This window comes from Amblyomma americanum, chromosome 2 (assembly GCF_052857255.1).
Source record: "Amblyomma americanum isolate KBUSLIRL-KWMA chromosome 2, ASM5285725v1, whole genome shotgun sequence".
Lineage (NCBI taxonomy): Eukaryota > Metazoa > Arthropoda > Arachnida > Ixodida > Ixodidae > Amblyomma > Amblyomma americanum.
In genome coordinates, this window is record NC_135498.1 from 63,901,550 (window position 1) to 63,914,726 (window position 13,177).

The 13,177-nt window shown below is 44.7% G+C and overlaps 1 protein-coding gene across 1 annotated transcript; it reads right to left on the reverse strand.

The window, feature by feature from the left end:
* Positions 1 to 352: 352 nt before the first annotated feature.
* On the reverse strand, positions 353 to 4,717 carry LOC144119719 (uncharacterized). Its single transcript, XM_077652272.1, has 3 exons — positions 4,003 to 4,717; positions 2,642 to 2,807; positions 353 to 584 (listed from the first exon to the last, which is right to left on the reverse strand). Exons 1-3 carry the CDS (start codon positions 4,715 to 4,717, stop codon positions 353 to 355), a joined length of 1,113 nt encoding a protein of 370 aa, XP_077508398.1.
* Between the last annotated feature and the right edge of the window lie 8,460 nt (positions 4,718 to 13,177).

Below are 13,177 nucleotides of genomic sequence, written 5' to 3' on the forward strand. Positions count from 1 at the left end.
CTCTGATCCTTCATTGCCAGCGTCAAGCCACACATGGGTAAAGAGGAGCACCTCCCTGACGAGCGAAAGTGAATAAACAGCATCGTATATTATTTCTCCAACGCCTGCATGGAGGAACGTTCATTAGCAGCGTAGCGCCCAATTTGGCAAAAAAAAGGATACTTCCATTGACACCGGAGCATGCGTCCATACCTCTGAGTTTTTATAAACTGTACAGAGACCGCTACGAATAGGATTTCCAAGTGGGTGGCTTCATTCCCAATCTTCATTCCCAAAAAGAAACAATTTCTTGAGCAACTCTTTTTCACCAGCGTCTTTACCCCTTGGATTGTTCGCGGTGGGGGTAAAACCTTTATTTGCAATAAACATAATGAAGGTCTTCAAGGAAGAGCTCCTTTTTTTCCGGGAGTCCACGGGTCTTGGCTTGAAGGAAAGCTCTGTCCACTAGCCATTCTTTGCTAGCTGGTTCAGCAACCCGCAGAGTGGCCTCCCATGAGAAGGGGGAGGGGTTGAGTATAGATATCGCCATGGGTCGGAGGCACTTGCGCAGGTTGTCTGTCAGAGTGGCCTTGGTCGCACCACATCTGGAGCCGGGCGCGACGGTAAAGGTACGGTGTTAGCGTTGAAAATAGGGTTACCCGTACAGTGTCTGCAGATGTCACCAGATTACACTTTATTACGGATCGAGTGCGCTGTGAGGAAGTGGGATAGTGCGGTGGCTCTTCCTATAGTGGATAAAGACTTGGTGACATGTGATCGGAACCCGCGAGGTTTCCTGCGTAGGGTTGGGTCCGATCTTTAGGGACTGGGAGGGATAGTTCTCGTACCAGCGTATGAACACGCTTATTGTCGGGTTTCTGGCATGCCCAGGAACCCATGTGAGGGTTGTCTCTTTGGTGCACGTATGTCCTGATGAGATGCCTTTGGTGCTTGCGGTAATGATACTTTGCTGGTATTTGTCGGGCCCAACTTGGGAGTCGATGGAGATTTTCCTGACGTTAGAGTCTTTGGTAACATATACGAATGCTAAGGCGACATTGGACCGCGCCCTCAGCCTCAGTGGGACCGTGGGTGGTGTGGAGGGTGGCTATGACCCCAATGACGGCGTCTTTGTTGGCGGCGACTGTGTTATATTAGCCTGGTAGGACGTGTAGGGCCGTGTCTACATAGAGGAAGTCTGTTCTGTCTATGCGTAATATTCAGCTCCAGCCTGGGGTGGGACCGTGTTGAGCTCGAGGCTCACGCTCCTGGGTTGGTGCATAAAGCGTAGTTGGCTCTGGATGTTAAATGAGACAATTTGATAGTTGGAGGCAGGTGCTGAGGCTGGGTGAAAATGTCGGAAGAAGTTTTGAACGGTGTTGTTCTGGTAAGTCTAAGTAACCATAATCATCACCAGCTTAACTACGGCCACTGCGCGGCAAAAGATTCTCCTAAAGCTCTACAAATATTCTGGTCTTGTGCACGAAATTAATTTTGAATAGATAACTTTTTAACTATTACCGTTAGGCTCCTTAGTTACTGAGAGGCGTGTAGGTCACAGTAAGAAATATCCATATCAGTTTTTGGAATTTCGAAAACGCTGTACCCTCGGCGCTAGGACGCAAGAAATATTGGCTTAATCGCACCGAAATACGTGCGCTTTCTAGGACCTTGCAAGTAAATCAACCTTTCCAGTGCACGTAACTAATCGAAATAGCCAAAATTTGTTTAGGCCACAGCCTCGACATGGGTATCAATATGGAAACACTGATATGGATGTTATCTACGGTGGGCTGCACGCCTCTCTATAATTAAGGAGCCTAACACTAATAGTTGAAACTTAACTATTCACTATTCATTAACCAGCTTACAAGTTAGCACGTCTTAGCTGTATTCTGATGGTCAAATGCTTAGGCGAAGCTTGATGTGCTACACCGCTTACAATGCGATGACGAAAAAAGCGGTCTTCTAAAAATACTCTTTAAGAAAGCTAGCTTGGTCCTTTGGTTGATTGAAATCTAAGGTTATCTTGATTCTATTTTCTAATGCATTTGTAAACTTCTAAGAAACGCAAAGTAAGCTGATACATCTACATGTTTCAAATCGTTTAGGTTACCTTTACTTAGCGTTAAGGTAATATTAGTGTTCTAAGATCCGAGCAGGTCAAGGTCATGAGGCATTTTGTTTACACGGTGGCCAGGTCTTCTATCCCATTCTCCACTCCGTCCTTAGGTATGTCTGCTTTTACGTTATTCTCACCAGCTCTCTTCCTCCTTTGCATTGCTTTTAACTTTCTTTACTACCTCCTTTCTTACAGAGGGATATTCAATTTTTCTGCATTATTGCTTCTTCTAATCGCCCTGTGAAAAACTTCTTGGCTTTTCTTTACTATCTTATCCAAATCAGCAGTGCCATTTGCCTGCTTTCTCTTAGCGCATACATCTCATTTTTGCCTATCGCTGGTTTATAGCACGCATATATCCGGATGTGTATGCGTCTTTTCCTGGGAATTGGTCTATAACTACATGAAGTTAACATTCTAAGAGAGAGCGCTTCACGCCCATATTGGTCAATCGGGAGGTGATGGATTGCCTATTGTAAAGCATATAGGTCTTCTCCTATGGAGCCTTTTGTCCTTTATAGGGTGATGTCTTGGACTTACAGTGCCGCGTGGAGGTTGGATATGTTGATGAATTCCTTGGATAAAGGGACATGGACTACATTAATTAGGAGGACGCAGAGGACATCTATCTGTAGAGTGCCCTGGTTGGGGAGGAAGAAGCTGGGCGATGATAGAGTGCCGAGTTGGGTCGGGGCTGTTCGTTTGGCTGGAAGGTTAGGATGTATATTGCAATATGCAGGACCCGCAGCCCGTGGAGCCATTGTAAAGTATTGTCGTTGCTAACATTTTCCAAAGCTTTTTGAACGCCCATTTCGAGAATAGTGCGTGGGCTGGCCGTGTGCGTCGCTGTGTAAAACATGATTTTCTTCTGGTAGAGGAGTGTGGCTCGTGCAGAGAGATTGAGGTAAATTCCAAATTTTTATTCGGCGTCAATCAGGCACACGCGAAACATAAGTCGGAGCAAGGTACGCAGCATCAATAGTCAGCCGCAGTAAGCATACAAAGGCTATTATCTCGCACGCCCAATGACTATCGTTTCGGGGCGCTCGCGGCAGTCCACGCCACGCTTTCCGCCATTTGTGTTAAGTCTGTGGGCGCCTCTACACGCATACTATTCCGCAATGCAGACACACATTCTCATGCCTTCGTGCATTCCACTCCACCTGCAGATCAAAATTGCGGGAGACGTACACATGCGTCAAGAACCGGCAGCCATTAAGTCGCCTGCTCCAGCGCAGCATACACCTCCCGCATCAAGGTTCACTGACCACAGACTTCGATGAATGAGGTAGTTCTGCGTGTCGAACAATCATGCAGCTCTTCACAGGCTAAAATGTCCAGTCAGCATTAACATATGACACGGCATCCCGGAGTCTTTCAGGACGGACAAGAACGTTAAAGTGTAAGGGGATATCTCAATGTCCTTTTTCATTGTCCGCTGAAGTATGTCCCAGAAATACTGTACATCACGACGCCACACACCGCAGTGATCGATCGGCTCTGGTTGACCGAAAAGGCGACAGTTCACCGATAATGGCACAAAAGTCCCCTTTGCGCGAAGCCAGACCTCGACGGGTCGAGTCGATGTGTATGTAGGTTTTCTTGTCTTGAAATTAAATACCTCTACCTATTTAAACTAACACCTAAAAATACATGACAGGACGGGATGTCTGTCTATGTGTTCATCTAAATATGTAGCGCTGTTTAATTTCAAGGGAAGAAAATGCATCACCAACTAGCCCCGCAAAGTGTTTTATTAAGTGACGTGGGGAGTTTCCAAAACAATTTTTCGTAGCTGATTTCGTATACATTCGCTGAACTGGCTTCAGTATATTAGAATTCAGATAACCAAGATAATGCTGCCAATACACGGGGACTGGGAATAAAGATTTTATTAGTACTTTTGTCGTTTGTTTTCCTGACAGGTCGATCAGCTTGAGCTGTCTTCAGGCTTCGAGCAGGACAGCAAGCTTCCCTCTGCTCCCGAGTTGGTGTGTCGTTTATTGGCGCTGCCTGCGTTTTCTGGCAGGCCCATGTAACGTGATAAAGCGTTGAGTGTTCCCCGCAGAGCGGGCATTTGCTGTCATATGTTGAAGGATAGATTTTGCTACTAAGGTTTTTGTGTGGAGGGGAGTAGGTCCTCCTGCGGGCTCGTTGCTGTTCCAAGATGGCTCCATACCGTCTAGTGACTGCGTGCACCTCCCGGTGGGCGTATGCTCGTGCATTGGCGTCCACACGTTGGTTTCCTTTGACAGCCTCATGATCTGGTGTCCACGTGATGCAGCATCTGTTAAATGTGATTGTTCTCGCCTTGAGTATGCGGATGGCCGCAGTAGATATGCGTAGACTGCTGTACTTTCTGCACTCATGGGGCTTCTCGCCCTTGTGGGTGATGGCGGGTGCAAGAGCTTTTTCCTCAGCCTCGAGGATGTTGCTTGTTTTGATAGAAGCCCAGTTAATTTCTCTGAGCTGGTGATCCACCATGCTGGCTACCGAGCCGTATCGTTCTCTGTATGTGGCTGCGTCAACGTATAATATGTCTTCGTTCCTGGCGAAGCTTCTTTCGTGGACTTCCGATTTTGCCTTTCTTCTCGCCTTGTGTATATCTGGATGCATGTTTCTCGGAATTTGGCTGACCTCAGTGATCCCCCAATTTCATTCGGTACGCTCGCTGTGCTGTTGATTTCTCTCAAGGCATCCCTTATGCCGAGTAAACGCCGCGTGTTTATGCCCGTTCGGGACAGCATGAGTGGTTTTCTGCGCAAGAAGTTGGGCCTAGATACGCTCTTTCACGGTGTTGTTTATGCCCAGTCTGAGATATCCGTCGAAGCTGTGACCGGCAGTCCGAGAGCGCATTTGTATGCTTTCCAAAGAATTGCTTCTAATTGCTCCTTTTCTTGCTCGAGCAGAGTTTGCTATGGAACGCTGTATAATACCCTACTGACCACTAGGGCCGCTACTAGTCTACTTGTGTCCTCCTCCTTCATACCTCTTCTTTTGTTGGAAATTCGCGCAGTCATCCGTGCGATCTGTGCTGGGGTATTTACTAACAGCTGGACTTTGTGACGGCGGTTAATCTGTATCCACACGCCAAGGTCCTTAACTTTCGATACTTCTGTAATCTTCGTTTCCCCTATGTAGATGTCAATGGAGGTTTGCGGATCATACCCTTTTCTGTAGACTCTGAGCACCACGCATTTTTCAGGTGAGCATGCAAGTCCGAAGTGTTGGGCGTATGCGTGGACCGTGTCTGCTGCTCGCTGAACGAGATCTTGTTTTTCTCCTAAGGTTCCCCTTGTCACCCAGATCGTGATATCATCTATGTAGATTGCATGCCCGATTCCTTCAATTTTTTCGAGCTTTTTTGTTAAACTAGACATATTAATGTTAAAAAGCAAAGGTGATATCACAGAGCCTTGCGGTGTTCCTTTTTTGGGGGTGATGAAGGTGTCAGTGTTGATGCCTCCTATTCCAATGGTAGTGGCTCTGTTGCTGAGGAAGGCTTTTACATAGTTGCATATTCTCTGCCCGAAACCCAGGTTGCTGAGCCCATCCAGCACAGCCCTGTGACTGACGTTGTCGACGTTCGCTTTAAGATCGCGAGCGAGCAAGATGTTTTCTACATATTTTAGGAGAGTATTGAGCGAGTTACCTTTCAATATTGGTAAAGACACAGCTATTTTACGTAGACGGTACGCTGGTGCAAACATTAGAGCCATCTATTTTTCAAGACAATCTACAGCTTCTGAATTGAGTTTTTTTTCCCAAGCCAATAATTAAAAGATACCTAGTCAGTCTTTACACATTAATAAGCTTTAGAAAACGGAAAAAGGAGTGATCCAATCTATCAATAATTATGTCCAACGGTCACATTGCCATACCGTACCTATTTGCCACTCTTCCAATGATCGACTCTGCTTGGCGACCGCAGTTTCCCCCTCTCATGGCGCTGCTCAGCTGCCATGGCCTACAGTCCCCGAGGACATTGGTCGCCAGGGCGCGATCGGCGCTAGACGCCGTTGAGGCTCCGGAATAGGAGCTTGACCTAGATTTTTGATGACCTGGGCCAATAGGACCTGGACCGAAACACCTCCTTCTACATAGTCAATAAATGTTTACAACGATCAGTACCCCTCCGGCCTTCGCCACCAACCAACTCGCCCTGTTTCCACTTTTCCCCTGCCTTCCCTCTATTCACTTTCCCTCTCCTTGTAGACCTTTCTGTCTCCCCTTGTTTCGCCTAAACATGAAGAGCGGGAAATCCTCTCCACGCTTTTCTCCTTTTCCACAGAGGGCTCACCCGGCAAGCCGGACACCTTTTGCCAGGAAGACGAAGACGTTGTCCACCTACTGTCACCTCAGCTCTGGTTCCTTACCTAATTTTGCCTAATTTACCCAGTTTTATTTGAACATTCAAGAACGGCTGCATCTTCAAGGCGGTACTCTCCCTATGAGAAGAGTACGGCTGCTCCGGCGCCCGCATGTCTAAAGGGACCACGCCAATCTAAGGAGGCTGGCTCAGAAGATAAGGCCGTGGCTTCCCAAGCCGTGGAGCGACCAGAACATGGAGACGACCACCCGTCCAGCGAGACCCCATCGCTCAGTGGGGATGAGTAAACGATCGTGGACGGTGGCAAGTCAGTGGCCGATATGGCTGACTGGACAACAAGGGCTTCAAGTTGGTGTCATCGCAAGCAACGAACGATCGGGATCCCGGTAGTGGTTGAGCCCACAGAGAAAGGGGTTGATATAAGAGAGAGTAATCCCATCTTGCTTTTCGCGGCCATTCAATCACTGCTGGGATCAGCTCCGTTTCGTAGTTGTTTCACCGTACAAGGAGCTCTAAAGCTGGATGTCCCGATTAGTTGCAAAAAACTGCAGGAAAGTGCGTATGTCAATTTATGCTGACATCTGTATTTGGATTACTGGCTACAAACGCAAGCAATTAGCCCTGAAAACTCGACAGGTTCTACTTTCGGTACAAGCTTATCTTCAAGGTGCGGGGCTGTTTCTATCAGTGGAAAAATCCGGCTTTGTTCTGTTTCCAGGTGTACGAAGACGTCAAGTGCAGTGGAGGATAGACCTTGGTCAATCTTGCATCCGTCAAATCAACCACACGCGTTTCCTGGGCGTCATTATTGACTCCCGTCTACAGTGGCGAAAAGCTGTCGACGCGGCTGCTTCATCTCTTTCTTAAAATCAGTTGCTGGGCGAGTTGGTACTTCATGCTAACATTCACAGCGCAAGACGAACACGGACACGAGGGGGGACACCACAAAGCTCAATGTGATCCGTAGAATTGCAAGTGAGCAATGGGAAAACCATCTTTCTTCAATGGTCAAGCTTCATGAAACGCTGGTGGTCAGTCGCATGATGTATCAATTGCCTTTAATTTTCCCCTCGGCATCATAGCTTGAACGTCTCGAATTTCTCCACAGAAAGGGCCTAAGAAGAGACATTGAAGTTCCTCAGGTGGCTCAGAACAAGGCAGTACTTCATGAGCCTCTATCGAAACCTCTTAGCCTTGTCGCTTCTAAGAGACTACTAATCAGAGAAACGAAGCTCGATCATTTCAGTACGTTGTGGAGTGCGCCCCACAAGCCATGTGTGACGAAGGGACTGAGAAGATCCCACGCCACTCTACTACATCGAATTCGCACGGCCTCTGCTCGCACTCCTGCCTGGATGCATAAGACGGGCATGGCATCTTCTCCGCTATGTTCTTTATTTGTTGTGAGCGGGGACATCGCACATTATACTATATATTGCCCAGAGTACAACGCTGAATGCCATGTGATGTTCGCTTCCTTCAAGAAGACAGGAGCCCTTCACAGTACAGTTCAGGATATGGTCTACCCGAGTGGACACCAGACACGCAGAAGGGAGGCTGCACGCCTTCTTTTAATATTTCTGCAGGACACTGATCTTGTTTCTAAATGGTGTCAGCAAGAACGGACAATCTCTGATGGAATGTGTGCGTAGATGGTGTCTTAGGGAGTGGACTACGTTATACTGTGAGTGAACGTGTGTATGGATTGTTGCACTGCAATTGACTATGTTCTACTGTGACTGAATATATGCATAGATGGTGACTTCTGGAGTGGACTGTGGTGTGGACTGTGTGGAGAGAATTTGTGCATATTTAGTGACTGCGGGTGTGGAATATGTGCTATTATAAGTGGCTGTGCGCATAGCGGGGTAGATCCGACAGGTTTTAGGGCATTATGAACATAGAAGTGACGCTACGGTGGAGCAATTGCCGGCAGAATAAGCAAGGCTAATCCCACTTGTAGCATTCAACACCTCAACTCAACTCAGTCAACTTTTTTGCGATAATGAGTGTTTTATTGCTAATGCACTAAAGATACTGCAGACTAAGCCAAGCGCCTGTCATCAGCGCCCACTGTGTTTCATTGAACTAGGACACACTATCTTTTTTGGAAGCTTGGTAACCTTTAGTAGGAGCACTCAGTAGAAGCTATGCATTTCAATCACGTATTAAGTAGAGGCGAGTACCGCCCATGGTAGTATTCTTTTAGTAGTTCTTTCATTCCGGCATAAATGAGGCAAATATATGCTTTTATTCCGAAGGTTTTCCTTCCACTTCAGCAGATTGTCGTTTATTTCACTTTCTGTTCCTTCCTCTATAAAATAGTACTGATTACTTACCACCTGTAACCGACAGAAAAGTGTAAACTAGGGATCTTTTATGTTATCCCTGCCATCAAAGATTGTTGACACCTTATGATATTTCCAAACGATCTTCGCCGCTCTCCTATTCTTTCTTTAATTTCATGTTATGGTAAGTTTCATACCCCTGGCCGTCTTAATGACACCGATGCATAAAGTGGTCATCGCACGCTTTTATCCGCACTCGGGGGACCCCTTTTAACGTGGAGCCTGCCTTATAAGAGGAAGCGTCAAGTGCAAGTCTGACTTTGCTGGTACTCTCAAGCTGAGCCTGCAATCATAAAAAATAATATTGTCAAAGTTGGAAAAGGGACCGCCACTGCCGTAGTCTATTGGATAAGGCACTATGCATGCTATCCTGAAACCGAGAGGTCGTTCGCCTCCACCGGCGTACTGTTTCTTGTATTTTCTGGCATATTAAGTAACTTCTACTTCCCTCTTTAATCATTGCCCTTCCATGGAAAATAAAGCGTAATAATAACATTCCTGAATGCCTCTTTGCTTTGATAGTACGGTGCCGTGAAGAAGCAAAAGAAGAAATGTTACAGATAAAAAGCAGATATGAAATGATTACGGAAAAGACATTGTTTCAATGTATTCTTCCAGTCGCTCTTAACGCCAAAAGGAGCAGATTACGGAAACAGTGAGTGGAAAGCGTCGGAAGCTTGCGAAATACGCCCTGTACAATCATTGAAGCGGGCATAATCCAGGAATTACTGACGCTGCGGAGTGGGTATCCATGAGGGAGTGCGGCATGCGGAGTGGGTATCCTTGTATTTCCCAATAATCATCTTTAAAAAGTTATAGGTGACCCGTTCACAGTGTCAAAATTGCCGTGGCGCTGTTGTTACAATGTTTTTATAACCTGCAGTCGAGTGCAAGTTTGGAAGAATAATACAATTTCGCTCACTGCTGTGGTTGCTAAATTTATAGAGCAGGCAACCTCACACCATGAAATTTTTTCTAGAGCCCAATAATTTTTTTGCTCGTCACAATAAGGATTCTGAAGTGGTTTTTCGGCTGTTTCACAACTTATTAAAAAGGTTCATAATTGTTATCTAGTTTGGACACCTGTGAATAAGTGAAAGTCACTTGCATGCATTTTTCGAAGGCATTTGCAAGGTTTTTCGGACTAAATTGCTTTTTTAGCGTTTATTTCTGTGGAGATTTTGTCTGGGGTTCCACAGGAGTGACTGTCAGGTCTGTTATTTTCTTATATAAAGATGGCATTCCTAGTTTTCATCATTAGCTTCTCAGAATAAATATTTTCGCAGATGACTGCTTAATTTACGAAAACATCGCCGCTACAGCCGGTGAAATTAAATCAACCCATACCTGCAGCGTTTTTTTAAGGGCGCATATAGTGGGACATCGAAATTAATGTACGCGATGTCAATATTTACTGATATAGCATGCAAAACATCCGCGCTTTCCTTTGACTATTAAATTGATGAAAACTATTGGCGAAATGCAGAGATTTAAGTATTTAGGACTAATTATTCATAATGATCTCTGTTTGCGCAACCCAGAATAAAAGGAGTTCTCTAAACGCTATCGCAAAACTTTGCCTTTTCAGAAAAAAAAAATTTGATGCGCAGAGAAACATCTGAAGCTAGTAACACAAGACATTTATTCGCCTGGTTTTGGAGTATGTCTCCTTCGTTGCGAGCCCTTACCAAGTGTACTTCCGAGATAAAATCGAAAACGTTTACAGAGGAGTGGTGTTTTTTGCTCGTCTGCGTAATTCAAGAACAATCCAGAGACCGGCTTGCTGAAATGCGGCAACTTTCTACCAATAAAACACGACAAGAAAAGCGACTAAAATTCGTTTCCCCTCTGAATAGCAAGGCTATTAAACAACATTCTAAACAATTGCTAAACATACATTCAACATTCTCTAAAGCACAGTACACGTATGAACCACAGTAAAAACTGCAGCCTTAAAACACGCCTAGATGGTTTCCCAGACTCTTTCTTTTCTTCTTGTATTAATTTATGGAATGCTGTTCTGGACAGCGCTGTCGCAACATAAATGTAATAGAGTTTGAGCCTTTCGTGGAGCCGGACAGCCAAGAAAAAAATTAGAAGTGATCGCGTTTTGGTTGTCATTTCTTTGCTTCTGCTTGATTCAAGCTTTTTACTATTTGGTAACGTTTTTGTATTTGTGCTTCTGGTCATGCTTTTTTAAGGTGTGTTTTCAGTGCTTGACATTTCTTTTCTTACAGTTCCGCTCCTGTAACGGCCCTCAGTTAAATGCTAAGTATTGATATAGAAATAAATGAAAAAAGATAAGTAAGCACTAGGTACTGTCGCCACATAGACATGGCAGGAGTTTCTTATAATTCATTGCAGTGTTTGATTTAAAAACCGTGAGAAAAATGTTAGACTTATAAGTGCAAGTTAATTGTGTGACAAAGCGGCTATATTTACTCGCTGAAAGGAAATGAAAACCCAATTATATATATATATATATATATATATATATATATATATATATATATATATATATATATATATATATATATAATCAACATTTAATTTTTTATGGGGGGGAGGTTTAAAGCACGAAATGCTATGGGAAGTTGAAGGCCGTCCACGTGAAATATGGGCTCAGTTTTTCAAATGTCGCTATCGGAACGGTGGTTCGATATATCGAACGTGAAAAGGACGATACAAACAAAGCTCGTCCTCACATTAATTGGCTTTTCCCAGAAGCAGCACAAAATGAGGCCTCTGGAATTTTTTTATTTCAAAAATATGCATGAATTTCATGTCTTTTGGTCACTAAAGGTCTTGACGTTCTTTTAGTTGACCCAGCGCATGCAGCGATGTCATCTAATGAATGTGACGCGTGGAAAACACAGCTTGAATATCTCAAACGATGATGGCGATGCAGATATTTTTAAAATGAACTAGCCCGTGGCGCTGACGTGCTTGAAGTTCGCAATATAACCTTTAAGCGCAAAACCATACATTAAAAAAAGGTATTCATTTTATATCACTCTTAGTCTCTTTTATTGTGCTGTATCACGTAAATCTTTCTACACGGACAGCACAGTGATATATTTCAGCTGCTTTTGATAGGAAGGTCTACATAAAAAAATTTTAAACAACCGCTTTTGTTGTATACCCCCAAATCAGTGCAGCGCAGATATGAAAGGACCACGGACGAAGGGACAGAAATTTCAGTCCCCGCCTTCCCTCTTAGCCGTTTTCTCAGCAGATACTTTAAGTGTTGTATCGTTCTCCTTCAGCAGCAGAGTCTGCAGGCCTTTAGCCTGTCAAAAGGAACAAATTTTTTTTATTGGTTTTCATAATACGTAGCAAACCGAAATTCCACATACAATATGTCGCCTCCTCCCGTGTGGCCGGCGCTCATTTGCTTCTTATGTCTAGTGCATTTTGTCTTTAACTGCTTTGCATATTCAAGACTACCTAAAGATGGAGGATTTTTAGCAGTTTTTGCTTGAGTGTTTATTCGCAAAAGTGTGGTGCGATGCGGCATGCTATGGAGGGGCTGCTACTCAAGAAGGTATCGACCCGTTTCATAGGGGCAAAATTTGCATTTTTAATGCAAAGGCATTTCTTGTTTCCTGATTGGCGTAGCAGGACCTGTTAGCAGAGCGCGTCGGCAGAGCGTGTCATCAGAGCGTATCCGCACAAAAAAAAAACATTCAAAACAAAAAATTCGCCGGCATTGCGGTTCGAACCCATGCTCTCTATGTGTCAGGTGGAAACGCAACGCATACGACACAAAATATTTTTTTTCTTTATTGCACGGAAATTGTGCCGGAAAAAAAAATCTAAGCATGTTTCCGCCACAAAGCGCCAGGCCACCATACCCCTGCACGACCCCACCTTCCAAAACATCAAAAGCCTGGGCGGCACACACATGCATCCAGATAGGGGAATCTGGAAGAGCCGCCTACGCCGCAAAATACCGCTGGTTCAAGCGTGTTAGAGGGGCATGAAGTGAACACACTGCGGTGTGTACGACTGTAAGGTATGTTAAGGGTGCGATGTTAGACAATAATGACTTGCAAAAAAAGTTGCTGACATCATTCAAGGGTTACGCGATAAGTTTCAAGCAACAACAATGACTTGCAAAAAGTTGCCGACGTAATTTAGTAGACACATGATACGTGTCACGTGACAAAAATGGCTTACAAAAAATAGTTGACGTTCAAACGCAAATGCATTTGTCCAATGCAGTAGACTGCAGTGCTCTACAAGTTTTACGCCTTGAAAGCTTCAGCATTTCCAGGTGCCACCAAATCTTCAACCCAATGCTTTTTCTTTTTTCATATTGTATGTAAAATATTTTCTCCTGTCCTTCATGTGAGCAAAACACTAGACATATCTCAGACTACAAGGAATTCTCGCCTA

What these genes read in the sequence shown, in the direction of transcription:
- LOC144119719 (XM_077652272.1), bottom strand. Translation starts at nt 4,717, where the DNA reads ATGCATCCAGATATACACAAGGCGAGAAGAAAGGCAAAATCGGAAGTC. An exon ending in CAGGAAAACAAACGACAAAA is followed by an intron (nt 2,808 to 4,002) that starts GTACTAATAAAA and finishes CTAACCTTCCAG; the next exon opens with CCAAACGAACAGCCCCGACC. An exon ending in TCCAACCTCCACGCGGCACT is followed by an intron (nt 585 to 2,641) that starts GTAAGTCCAAGA and finishes GCCCGGCTCCAG; the next exon opens with ATGTGGTGCGACCAAGGCCA.